At 41.6% G+C, this 13,651-nt stretch overlaps 1 protein-coding gene across 1 annotated transcript in view; it reads right to left on the minus strand.

The window, feature by feature from the left end:
- slc25a19 (solute carrier family 25 member 19) overlaps window positions 1-13,219 on the minus strand; it is a 33,747-nt gene extending 20,528 nt beyond the window's left edge. Inside the window, exon 1 of the mRNA XM_059948925.1 lies at window positions 13,050-13,219. Coding sequence (XP_059804908.1) covers window positions 13,050-13,187 — 138 coding nt within the window. The 5' untranslated portion in view covers window positions 13,188-13,219. The remainder of the gene's footprint in view (window positions 1-13,049) is intronic.
- Window positions 13,220-13,651: the final 432 nt, after the last annotated feature.

The following is a 13,651-nucleotide window of genomic DNA, read 5'->3' on the forward strand; positions in this document are numbered from 1 at the left end:
TTAACTTAGTAAGGAGCCTCATGTGTGGCACCTCGGCAAAGGGTTTCTGAAAGTCCAAATATACAACATCCACTGCATCCCTTTTATCTATCCTACTTGTAATCGCCTCAAAGAATTCCAAAGGGTTCGTCAGGCAAGATTTTCCCTTAAGGAAACCATGCTGACTTTGTTCTATCTTGTCCTGTGTCATCAAGTACTCCATAACCTCATCCTTAACAACTGTCTCCAACATCTTCCTAAGCACTGAGGTCAGGCCAACTGGTCTATAATTTCTTTTCTGCTGCTTTCCTCCTTTCTTAAAGAGTGGGTTAGCATTTGCAATGTTCCGGTCCTCTGACACCATGGCAGAGTTCAATGATTTTTGAAAGATCATTGCTAATGCTTCCATAATCTCTATCGCTACCTCTTTCAGAATCCTAGCATGCAGTTCATCTGGTTCAGGTGGCTTATGTACTCTTCAGTCTTTCAGCTTTTTGAACACCTTCTCCCATGTAAAAGCAACTGCACTCACTTCTCTTCCTTCACACACAGCCTCTGGCACAGTGGTGGTGTCTTCCAAAGTGAAGGCTGATGCAAAATACAGTCAGCCCTCCTTATCCATGAATTCAACCAACAGCAAATCGCGAAAACCCGGAAGTGCTCTTCCAGCACTTGTTGTTCAAGCATGTACAGACTTTATTTTCTTGTCACTATTCCCTAAACAATGCAGTATAACAACTATTTTACATAGCATTTACATTGTATTTGGTATTATAAGTAATCTAGAGATGATTTAAAGTATATGGGAGGATGTGTGTGGGTTATTGCGGATCGGGATTGAAACAAACCGGAAGTTCTCTTACTAAGTAAGTCAGAACAGGTACATTCGGTAATATTTAGCGTCAGTTAGACAAACATTTGTCTTAGTATATAGTATATATTTTACCTTTCTATGCATATAAAACACTTAAGAACGTATGTTTCAGCGTCGGGCTCGGGAACTGAAGTTCTTGGGACTCGGGACAGATCGCTCCCGGGTGCACTTTCCACCATTCTGGGTTGATGTGGAGGATCAAAAACCCAAAACCCAATAATTAAGCCACTGCGTTGCTTAGTAATAATTATAGCCATCATTGGAGCAGGACCTTTCTCACCTTATCCTTTAAGATTGTTCCGATCATCGACCGATGTAGCCTAACGGTTTTCCAATGACCAATGGTGTTTCACCTCTTTCCGATTGCTTTATTATTTCCACTTCATTTTCAATCGTGATTGTGATTATTTTCGCGAACAGAAACACTGCGGATTCAGATCTCTGCCACCAGGTCCTAATGTCCACCATACTGTGACAGGTTAAATAAGGTCCGGGGTTCTGCTGGGTCCTAAGATCCACTGCATTAAGACAGGTTGAGTAAGGGACTTGAGCATCTGTGAATTTTGGTATCTGGGAGGGGGTCCCGGAACCAACCCCTCGATGATACAATTCCTCACCAACTGTACTCATTTAGTTCATCTTCCATCTGTTATTATTTCTCTAGCCTCATTTTTTTTTAGCAGTACTATATCCACTCTCATCTCCCTTTTTTTTCACATACTTTAAAAAGCTTTTACTATCCACTTTGATATAGTTTGCTAGCTTGCTTTCATATTTCATCTTTTCCCTTCTTATGATTCTTTTAGTTGCTCTCTAGGTTTTTAAATGCTTCCAAATCCTCTATCTCCAACTAATTTGTGCTTTGTTGTATGCCCTCTCTTTTGTTTTTACATTAGCTTTGACTTCCATTGTCAGCCACGGTTGTACTATTTTGCCATTTGAGTATTTCTTCAATTTTGGAATGCATCTGTTCCCATACCTTCCTCATTTTTTCCCCAGAAATACATACCATTGCTGCTCTCATCCCTGCCAGCAGATCCTTCCAATTTACTTTGGCCAACTCTTCTCTCATGCCACCATAATTTCCTTCAGTCTACTGAAATACTGCTACATCAGACTTTACTTACTTTCTATCAAATTTCAGGTTGAACTCAATCATATTGTAATTACTGGTTCTTAAGGGCTCTTTTACCTCAAGCTCCCTAATTGCCTCTGGTTCATTATGTAGCACCCAATCCAGTATAGCTGATCCCCTAATAGTAGGCTCAATGACACACAGCTCTAAAATGGCATCTTGTAGACATTCAACAAACTCATTCTCTTGAGATCCAATGCCAACCTGATTTTCCCAATCAACCTGCATGTTAAAAACTCCCATGACTATCATGACATTGGCCTTTTGACACGTCTTTTCTAATTCCTGTTGTAATCTGTGGTCCACACCCCAGCTACTGTTGGGAGGCGTGTGTGTAACTGCCAGAGTCCTTTTACCCTTGCAGTTTCTTAACTCAACCCACAAGGATTCTACATCTTCCAATCACATCTTTCTACTGATTTAATGCCATTCTTTACTAGCAGAGTCAAGCCACCCTCTCTGCCTACCTTCCTATCCCTTGGACATTGAGTTCCCAACTGAATTAGGCTTCTTGAGGTGATACAGGAGCTGAAGAGAAACACTCAACGGTTCAGGAACAACATCTTTCCCTCTGCTACCAGATTTCTAAATGGACAATGAACCCATGATAATTACCTCACTATTCTTTCCCTCACTTTTTGCACTAATTTTTGTACACACGTACACACACAGAGTGGATTCTGGTTTATTCGGACACAGATGACCCAGTACATTTTAGCCCAATTAAGACACTGTCCCAATTAGCCACTTTCATAGAAATAGTTAAAAAGGTTATAATAAGATCAAACTGAGTAACAAATTATGTATTTAAATCAAATACAGAACAAATTAGAACACCACCAATAGTACTATAAAAGTGAGTACAAGCTCTTAATAGTTATTGACAGAGCAATTACTCTAGTGTATGCAATGAACAAAATCTGTGCAGATACCTAGAACTGTCTCCATACAATGCAATTGATGACTCATCTTCCAAATCTTCTCTTTCATTCTAATAGTTAAGAAGATATCTGGTACCTTCAAATCCTTTCTAGTTCCCAACTTGTTGCAATAGCGAAATGGCTTCATTTTCACTCCCAGCCATTTCTGGCATCTATGCCAGTGAGAAAAACAATTCTGAATTTACTTATTGCTTATTTTTCGCCAACTTGTGACAAAAATCACTGCTTTTTGAATACAAACACACACAACTGATGCTATTGAAAAACTATTTGCTCTAAGCATAGTGTAGCACTCTAACAGCCACACAAGTGCATGCAACTGACAACAATTAGAACCTGCTCAGGAACTGTTTCCTGTCCCAATTTAACAGCTTAGTATCCCAAATAAACTAAGGGAATCTGGTAATTCTGTTGATCAGTTTTTGTTCTTTAAGAGTAGTCCCAAATAAGTGGCTGTACTGATGAACTGATGGCCCAATCAACTGGAATCCACTATACCAATTTATTATGTACTGCATGCACTGCTTCTCCAAAACAACACATTTCACAATATATGCCAGCAATTTTAAACCTTATTCTGATTCTGAAGACATTGTCTCCATTGAATTGAGCTCCTGAACCTGCACCAGATCCAGGTTCAGTTCATTATAGGATGTGAAAGTTTTAGTGAGGCTGCAGAGGAGATAGACAGGGTAAATGTGGAAAGGCTGTTTCCCTTGGAGGGTGAGTCCAGGACAAGAGGTCACAGTCTTAGAATTAGAGGGTACCCATTTAAAACAGAGATGAGGAGAAATTTTTTTAGCCAGAGGGTCGTGGATTTATGGAATTCGTTGCCACATACAGCTGTGGAGGCCCAATCATTGAGGGTTTTTAAGGAGGAGATTGACAGGTATCTAATTAGTCAGGGTATCAAGGGATATGGGAGAAAAAGCTGGAAATTGGAACTAGACGGGAGAATAGTGGAGAATAATGGTGGAGTGGCGAAGCAGACTCGATGGGATGAGTGGCTTACTTCTGCTCCTTTGTCTTGTGAGATTTAGCAGGATGCTTGCACCTAGATTAGAGAACATGTCTTATGAGAGAGAGGCTGAGTGATCTAGGGCTTTTCTCTGTGGAATGAAGGAGGATGAGATGTGCCTTGAGAGACATGTATATGGTAAGAGGCAGAAGGTGAACGGCCAGCCCCTTTTTCCCCAGGACTGAAATGGCAAATATAATCTTAATGTGATTGCAGGAAAGCATGCAGGGTGGGAAAGAGATGTGAGAGTTTTGCTTTGTTTTTACAGAGAGTGGTAGGTACATGGAACACACTGCCGGCTGGTGATAAGAGACAGATCACTGGGGACATTTAAAAGACCCTTTGATGGATGAAAAAAAACATATGACTCTGTAGGCTAGGATGATCTTAGAGTGGGTTAAAAGGTCAGCACAGTGTTGTGGGCTGAATGGCCTGTACTGTACTGGTCAATGTTCCACGCATTAGCTGAGAATCAGCAGGATTCTGATTCTGGTGCTTCATTGCTGGTCTCCAGAGGAAGGCAAAAGCTGGGATGCAGTTGGCAAAGACCCAAGGAAGTTCACAACCTCAAAATTCACACCAACAACTCTTGGCAGCATTTAGTATTGTAAATTGGTTCTGTCTGCAGAGGTTTGCAAACCAACTCACTAAAAATTACCATCTGAACCAACCCCCCCCCACACCAAGTTTAGACCAGTAGGGGTGGTAGCAGTTGGAATATATTCATTTTGCATATACATAATTTCTTGCTCTCTGAGTACATTAGTATTAGTACTATAGTAAAAGGTATATTCATTCATTGGAGAGGAATGTTATTTGCACTTCTTTCTGATCTATTTAGTTGTTCAATGCTGATTCACTGATCCATTTTATCTGCTTCCCTCCAGTTGCCAGGTGCTTATATGCTAAAAAAATATTGAGTCTATAGTGTTGAAACAAGCCAACTTTCCTAAGACAACGTATACACAAAATGCTGGAGGAACTCAGCCAGTCAGGCAGCATCCACTGTGAATGCATACAGTCGATATTTTGGCCCAAGACCCTTCTTCAAGAGTGGAAAGGACACTAGAATCTTTTCCAAGATGTTTATTGTCCATACCAACTTTTTACCAGCAATCATAATCTAATCCTATTTCACTATTTCCTTCTACTCTTTCCACACTTACTTGCCCAACTTCCCCTAAAATGCATCAGTTTTATTTGCTTTCTGCATTCTAAGCACTCACCAGGCACAAGTCTCCCTCCCCCTCAACACCCACTTTAATTATCAATTTTATTTATGACTCACTCCACCAAGGGCAAATATTTTCCCTAAATACATCCTATCAAACCCTTTCAGAGCAACACACACAAATTGCTGGAGGAACTCAGCAAGTCAGGCAGCATTTATGAAAATGAATAAACAGTTAATGCTTCAGGCTAAAACCCTTCAGTCTATTTTTTTTTTAAATGCCTCTGTTAACCTGTGTCTCAAATCTTCTGATTTCTAGAGGAAATAGCCTGAGTCCAGTCACCTTTTCTGGACAACTGGCCTTCCAATTCTGTTATCATGTTTGCAAATCAATCTAGCATCTTCGACAATGCCTTTATCACATTATAACATGAAGACCTCAACAGTATTGCTTATGGTTTGTGACTATTTGTTTAATCCCACTCCCTCCAGGAAAAGAACCCAAATGCTTCAATAATATTAAAAAGGTCAAAAATGTTAAGCTTATTTACTCATCTAGATCACATACTCCACTCTCAGCTGGAAGAGTCTCATGACAGAACTTGCTAATTCCAGAAGTACATCCCAATTCCCTTTTATTCTTGTAAAAATTTTTGAACATGTAAAGTGATGAGGGGGATACCTTTCTCACTTAATTAAGCTCTTGTTATCCAAGCAGTGCATGGTCTGTCTACCATTACTTCACTATGCAGCAGCATAAAAGAGGGAAGTGTCAGACAAGAGTCCATGGTGATTTCTGGACTGAGGATGGGCTAAAGTAAGAAATAATTAAATAACTTCATTTTTATGCTAAATCTGCTGGCTTTAAGAGAAGACCAAGTGACTATGTCATGCCATGAATCCTAGGCATGAATAAAGGGTGAAAAACAACTGTGACCAATGTTGATAAAGTATGTAAAGGGTTAACACGGTCAGTTAAACCGAGCAGGCTGTTTTCTCTGAAAGAAACCTCTGATGATTACCTGATGTGCTAAGCCATGTTATCTGGTTATCTGAACGACTACAGGTGTCCTTCACTTTTCCAACATTCGCTTTACGTCAACTCACTGTTACGAAAGACCTATATTAGTTACCTGTTTTCGCTAACAGAAGGTGTTTTCACTGTTACGAAAAAAGGCAGCGAGCGCCAAACAGCAAAGTTCTTCCCCCAGAGCTGCATTCTAGCCAGCATTGCTTAAACACGTGCCTGTGAGCATCTGTGCTTTGTCGATTTATTTTGTGCATCCGTTAGCAAGATGAGTTCTAAGGTATTGGAAAAGCCTAAAAGAGCACGTAAGGGTGTTACACTTAGCGTATAACTAGACATAATTAAGTGTTTTGATTGTGGTGAACAAAGTAAGGACATAGTGAGTTTGGCTAAGGGTTTGTGGAAGTTGACGAAGATGATGTTGAAGAGGTTTTGGCATCCCATGACCAAGAACTGAGAGATGAGCTGATGAAGAGGAAAGGATAACAATTGAAGCCAAATGTAGTAGTGAACGGTCCAAAAGTGAAAACATCCAGGAACTGAACGGGAAACAAATGCGTGAGATTTTCGCTGCGATTGACAATGCTGCAATGATTGCAGAAAAGTATGACTTTAATTTTGAAAGGGTACGTAGGTTTAGGGCAGGGGTTGGCAACCCGCGGCTCTTTCATCTCTGTGCTGCGGCTCCCTGTGGCTTTGGAAAATAAATGATGAGTATTTAATTAAAATGTATTTTATGTTAGTTTGTTAGTTTTTGAAATGTAATTCTAAATTTGAAGATTATGGTGATCTTGTACAATCTAAATAAAACTTGTTTTTTGTCGCTATTAATATACGTCACCACTGCCAATGCCTGACACCCGCCAGTGCGCGATTTCTTTAATTTTTCGATCAAGGTAGGCTAACTATGGAGAATTCTAAAAAAAGAAAAGTGACTGAAGAAAACAGAACGTTTAATGCTACGTGGGCAGATTCATTTGCTTTCACTGCTGACGAGACTGGTTTACCGGTATGCTTAATATGCAATGAGAAACTAGCAAACAACAAAAAGTCAACAGTCGCAAGACATTTCCAGAATAAACACGCAGCCTTTACTCAAAAATATCCGGATGGAGATGAGAGAAAAAAAGCCGTTTCGGAACTGATGCGGAAGGTTGATCTGAGCAAAAATCATTTCAAGAAGTGGATGAAGTCTGGAAAATCAACTATATATGCTAGTTTTGTTGCCGCTCAGGAAATAGTCAGGCACGGGAAGCAGTTTACAGATGGTGAATATATAAAAGAATCTTTCATTAAGATTTCAGAACATTTATTCACGGACTTTAAAAACAAGAGTGAAATTGTGCAGAAAATCAGGGATATGCCCTCTCTGCAAAGACTGCCAAAGACAGAACCATAAAAATGGCAGAAGACATCACAAGACAGCAAATTAAAGACATCAATTCAGCTGTGGCCTACTCGATTGCCTGTGACGAGTCTAAAGACAAAGGTGATATGGAACAAATAGCGCTGTTCTGCCGGTATGTAAACAGCCGGGCCACAGGATGAAATGATTAAGTTGATATCTCTAAAAGGCCAAACACGGGGGGAGGACATCTGAGGCTGTCTTGAATTGTTTAAGAGCCAAAGGAATAAAGACCACCCACCTGGTGTCAGTAGCTACTGATGAGGTACCAAGTATGACAGGAGCGCACAAGGGATTTGTGGCTTCACTGCAGAAGTCACTGGACAGAAAGCTGCTGACTTTTCACTGCATCTTGCACCAAGAGGCACTGTGCGCTCAAACATTTCCTCCGGAATGCACCGAAGTAATGGATGTTGTCATTCAGATTGTCAATAAAATAATGGTAAAAAGTTTAAATCACCGTCAATTCCGTTTGTTACTGGACGAGCTGGAAAGCGCATATTCTGATCTCCTGCTGCACAACAAAGTCCGGTGGCTGTCAAGAGGGGAGGTGCTGAAACGCTTTGTTGCGTGTCTGGAAGAAGTGAAAACTTTCCTGGGCAGCAAAGGTCTCACCTTTCCTGAGCTGGAACAGCCAGAGTGGCTGGAAAAGCTACACTTCATGGCAGACATGACAGCGCACCTGAACACAGCTCTTCAGGGGAAAGGACGCACAGCCCTGCACATGTTGGAGGATGTTTTGGCATTCGAGCGCAAGTTGACAGTGCTTGCCAGAGATTTACAGAAAGGCACATTGTCTCACTTCCCCAATTTGAGAGAGTTCAAACAAGCTCACGACATGATAAATTCGGAGTATTTACATTCTGCAATCATCGCAATGCAAACATCGTTTGGGAAACGCTTCTGTGAGTTCAGAGAGGGAAAAAACACATTATCCTTCCCGGTCACTCCCCTAAGCATCAATCCATCCCTACTGAATATGACTGCATTGGCAGGTGTGAGTCAACCTGATCTTGAGATGGAACTGGCTGACAAAGACATATGGGAGTCCAAGTTTAGACGCTTGACAGCAGACCTTGAAGATGTTGCCCGTCAGAAGGCCATTCTTGCTCAGAATCACAAATGGAGTGATATTGAAAACCTCCCCAAACCGGACAAACTTGTGTTCGAAACATGGAATGCTATCCCTGACGTTTATGTAAACATTAAAAAGTATGTGCTTGGAGTCCTGTCGATCTTTGGATCCACATATGTATGTGAGCAGGTGTTCTCCAACATGAACTTTATTAAAAACAAACATTGCGCACGCCTCACAGATGACAGCTTGCGATCATGTGTAAAGATGAAGGTGACGTCATACAGCCTTGATGTGCAGACGCTGTGCGCTGAGGTCCAGGAGCAGGAATCCCATTAACCAAGTATGATAAATATTTTAATTGCCTATTATTTTATGTATATTCATATTTTTTTCATTGTTCAGTGAAATAGTCCTTTTATTTTTCAAGTTGACAGCCGGCTGACGTTATTTTTGGTTTGCTGCTGGAGGACAATTTAAGTTCAGCGTTTTTCATAAATACAAGAAGGACTCAAATAGACATTGAGTATTTTACTTAAAAGTAACCTTCAACCCAACGTCTTTTTTTCAGAGTTCAAAATATTTTTGTTGCATGCAGAAATGTAATTTTGTTTTCTCTGCAGGAGTTCATCGATTTCATAAATGCAACACATTATGGTTTGTTTATACATAGCATAAAGGCAAAAAAAACATTGCATGCAGTATTATTTCATTTTAAATGTCAAACGGGTTTTGTGGCTCCCAGAGTTTTCTTTTCTGTGGGAAACGGGTCCAAATGGCTCTTTCAGTGGTAAAGGTTGCCGACCCCTGGTTTAGGGCATATTTGCAGGATGGTTTGAGTGCTTACAAAGAACTCTATGATAGAAAAATGTGTGAGGCTAAGCAGTCCAGCATCCTGTCGTTTTTCAAGCCTTCCATATCAGCCACAGCAGACAAAACTCGACCTTCGACACTGAGGTAGGCAGACATAGAAGAAGGTGGCCTGCCTGCCCTGATGAAAATAGACAACGAGATGACACCCCAGTCTCCTCTACCTCCTACCACCCCAACCTCCAATGACTCAGCCTAACACACCATCATCAGTGTGCTCACTCCCTTCCCGATTCCAGTAAATGAAACCACACTGTAAATACATTATTTCTACTTTATATAGGCTGTGTATTTTTATGTGTTATTTAGTAGCTTCACAGCTTAAAGGTTACTGGGAAGTGTTTCTGCCTTAAGTGCGGCCGAGAACGCTTGCGTGAGATTTTCGCTACGGTGGACAGTGCTGCAATAATTGCAGAAAAGTATTCCTACATTATATAGGCTGTGCATTTATCAGATCATTCCTGCTTTTACTATACGTTACTGTTAATTTAGGTTTTGTGTAATTTGGCATGATTTGATAGGTTATTTTTTGGGTCGGTGAATGGTCACAAATTTTTCCCATATAAATAAATAAATGGCAATTGCTTCTTCATTTTATGACATTCCGGCTTACAAACCATTTCATAGGAACGCTCTATCTTCGAATAGTGGGGGAAGCCTGTATATCCATTTTCTAAGGGGAATTGTGAGTTAGCTGGTGAACTGGGCAGGAACAGTCACAGACTGTTCCTGTTTGAGTCAGCCCCGGGTGCTCCGAATAAAGAGTTTATACTTATACGGTCTCCAAGTGACTTTATCGGGATTCGGCTTCCACGATATACTGTCCAATCAGAAAGCCTGGGTTAATGCAGCACTGTTTATGGACTGATTTTGTTCAAGGTCTGTGTGCAAGGTTGAGAATGGCTAAATTTGGTGAGAATGCTGTTCTTGGACTACAGTTCAGCATTTAACACCATAGTTCCAACCAAGCTCAACAAGAAGCTCAGAGACCTCAGCCTTGACCCTGCATTGTGCAGCTGGATCCTGGACTTCCTGTCAGATTAACAGCAGGTTGTAAGAGTGGGCTCTCTCCCCTCCAACCTTCTGACTCTCAATACAGGAGCCCCTCAGGGCTGCATACTGAGTCCCTCCTTTACTCTTTGTATACCCATGACCCAAAGCTCCAATCTGCTAATTAAATTTGTTGATGACACTACATTGATTGGCCTAATCTCAAACAATAACGGGGTGGCCTACAGGGAAGAAGTCATCTCTCTGACACAGTGGTGTCAAGAAAACAACCTCTCCAAATGTCACAAAAACAAAGGAGCTGGTTGTGGATTACAGAAGGAATGGAGACGGGCTAACTTCTATCGACATCAATGGATCTGGGGTTGAAAGAGTAAACAGCTTTAAGTTCCTCGGCATCCACACCACGGAGCTGTGTGATGAAAAAGGCACATCAGCGCCTCTTTCATCTCAGACAGTTGAGCAAGTTTGGTATGGGCCCCAAATTCTAAGAACTTACTACAAAGGCACAATTGAGAGCATCCTGACCAGCTGCATCACTGCCTGGTATGGGAACTGTACCTTCCTTGATAACAGGACTCTACAGAGAATGGTGCGGACAGTCCAGCACATCTGTAGTTGTGAACTTTTCATGATTCAGGACATTTACAAGGACGGGTGTGTAAAAGGGCCCGTAGGATTATTGGGGACTCAAGCCATCCCAAATACAATCTATTCCAGCTGCTACCATCCAGGAAGCGGTACCGCAGCATAAAGGCCTTCACCTCAGATGGTTGAGGAAAGCTTCTGCCTGATGAAATCATGCTGATTTGAGTGTACTGTATATTACATTGACTGCTATATATTATAAATTACTATGATTGCACATGGCACATTTAGATGGAGACGTAAAGATTTTTACTCCTCGTTTATGTGAAGGATGTAAGAAATAAAGACAATTCAATTCAATGCCCTTCAAATTCTTGTTGCCTGGTGTACTTACCCAGTAACTGGCAGTAGTTCCAGTTACCACTAAATTTCCTGAGATTTCAGAGCACTTCCTACAGCATCATGTAGTTGCCTACTTCTGGAGACGTTTATTTTTGCTCAATGTCTGGTGCAAACTCCTGACAGATCCACCCTACCTGGCATCACTATATTGTATTTACCTACTGACTTGTGCACTGGCAATGTGTTAATGACTGGTTTTCTGCAATTTATCAACCTCCCAGAGTGATTTTCCAATCTTTACTTAGATACAGCGTGGAACAGACCCAGCCAATTTACAATATTCAATTAACCTACTACTGGTACATCTTTGGACTAAGGGAAGAAACTGCAGCAACTGGAGGAAATCCACACGCTCATGAACATGCAAACAAATCTCTTACTGATGGCATCAGAATTGATCTCAGAACTGTAATTGCACCACACAACTGTGGCGCCCATGTTAGTACATTTGCCCACAACTATATATCAAGGCCGTGAATCAATCAATCAGTATTTACCGATTACCAACTATAGATATGATTAACCTGGTAACTGATGCATCCTCTATTACAATTAAAACATTGTTATTCAATACATAATCTCTACCCCAGTGTTTACCCACATTCCTGTAATCCAGCATGCAGAATCAGAATCTGGTTTATTATCACCAGCATGTGTCGTGAAATTTGTTAACTTAGCAGCAGCAGTTCAATGCAATATATATGTAATATAGAAGTATACGTATATTGACTAGATTAAAAATGGCGCAAAAACAGAAATATATATTAAAAAAGTGAGGTAGTGTCTAAGGATTCAATGCCCATTTAGTAATCAGATGGCAGAAGGTAAGGAGCTATTCCTGAATCGCCGAGTGTGTGCCTTCAGGCTTCTGTGCCTCCTAGCTGTGAGAGAAGGGTATGCCCTGGATGCTGGAGGTCCTTAACAATGGATGCTGTTTTTCTGAGACACCACTCCTTGAAGATGTCCTGGGTATTTTGTAGGCTAGTACCCAAGACGGAGCCGACTAAATTTACAACCTTCTGCAGCTTCTTTCAGTCCTGTGCAGTAGATCAGGATTGTGGGAATGATAGTATCAAATGCTGAGTTATTGTCAATAGGTCTAAAGCCGTGTGGAGAGCCATTGAGATTGCGTCTGCTGTTGACCTATTATGGCGATAGGCAAATTGCAATGGGTCCAGGTCCTTGTTGAGGCAGGAGTTCAGTCTAGTCATAATCAATCTCTCAAAGCATTTCATCATTGTCGATGAGAGTACTACCAGGCGATAGTCATTAAGGCAGCCCACGTTATTCTTCTTAGGCACTGGTACAATTGTTACCTGTTTGAAGCAAGTGAGAACTTCCACCCATAGCAGTTGATATCACATTTAACAAATGTACCTATATAATCGCTCAGTATTTACCCAACTACCAGGTATTTTATCCACTGAACCGCACTGTCACTCGTTCACCCGGTAATTAACCCGCCGCATTGTGTAATGAATTGATTTGAATGGACGGTATGCAAGATACGAATGTCATTGTATCTCAGTAATAAAACAATTTGAGCGCCACTTTACCTGGAAGCGAATTTTGAGGACATCAAGCGGATTTATGAGGACCCGGGTGAGGAGACCAGCCGCTGAACCAGCTGCGGCCGCCTGAATGGACGAGAGTCCCAGGCCCTGACCTTGGGCCGGTGGCTCGAAACCCACCATGCTGCGGGCTGCTCTCCAGCCCAGCGCACCAGCACCGGAACCGGAAACTGTAAGCGCTGATCGCCATTGATTCGGACCAATCACAGGAGAGTTTATCTTTGCGAGCGCGGGGGAGGTCTCAGAATAATTGACAGTTACTCTAGCGACTCAAAATCCGGCATCATGACGATGCACCAATCAAGTATGAGGAAGCTGATGTCAATTCTTTAGGTAAATTTAAGATGATTTTTTTTTCAGGTTTTACCTGACCGGAGGCAGATTTGGTGAGTAAAATCCATCAGAGGTGTGTCCACCGTGTGAGAGGAGGGAGAAGACGGCGGCGGTGACGGGAGTCTGGAAAACAGCCCTTCTTCCGAGGGCGGGACCTACGGCCGGGGGCGGGGCATGGGTGACGTGTGGCGTCGTCACCTGGCCAGATCATCGGAGCAGTACAATGATAAATATAAAAAACGGAATTCCTTTAA

The sequence above is a fragment of the Hypanus sabinus genome, chromosome 23 (assembly GCF_030144855.1).
Source record: "Hypanus sabinus isolate sHypSab1 chromosome 23, sHypSab1.hap1, whole genome shotgun sequence".
Taxonomy (NCBI): Eukaryota; Metazoa; Chordata; class Chondrichthyes; order Myliobatiformes; family Dasyatidae; genus Hypanus; species Hypanus sabinus.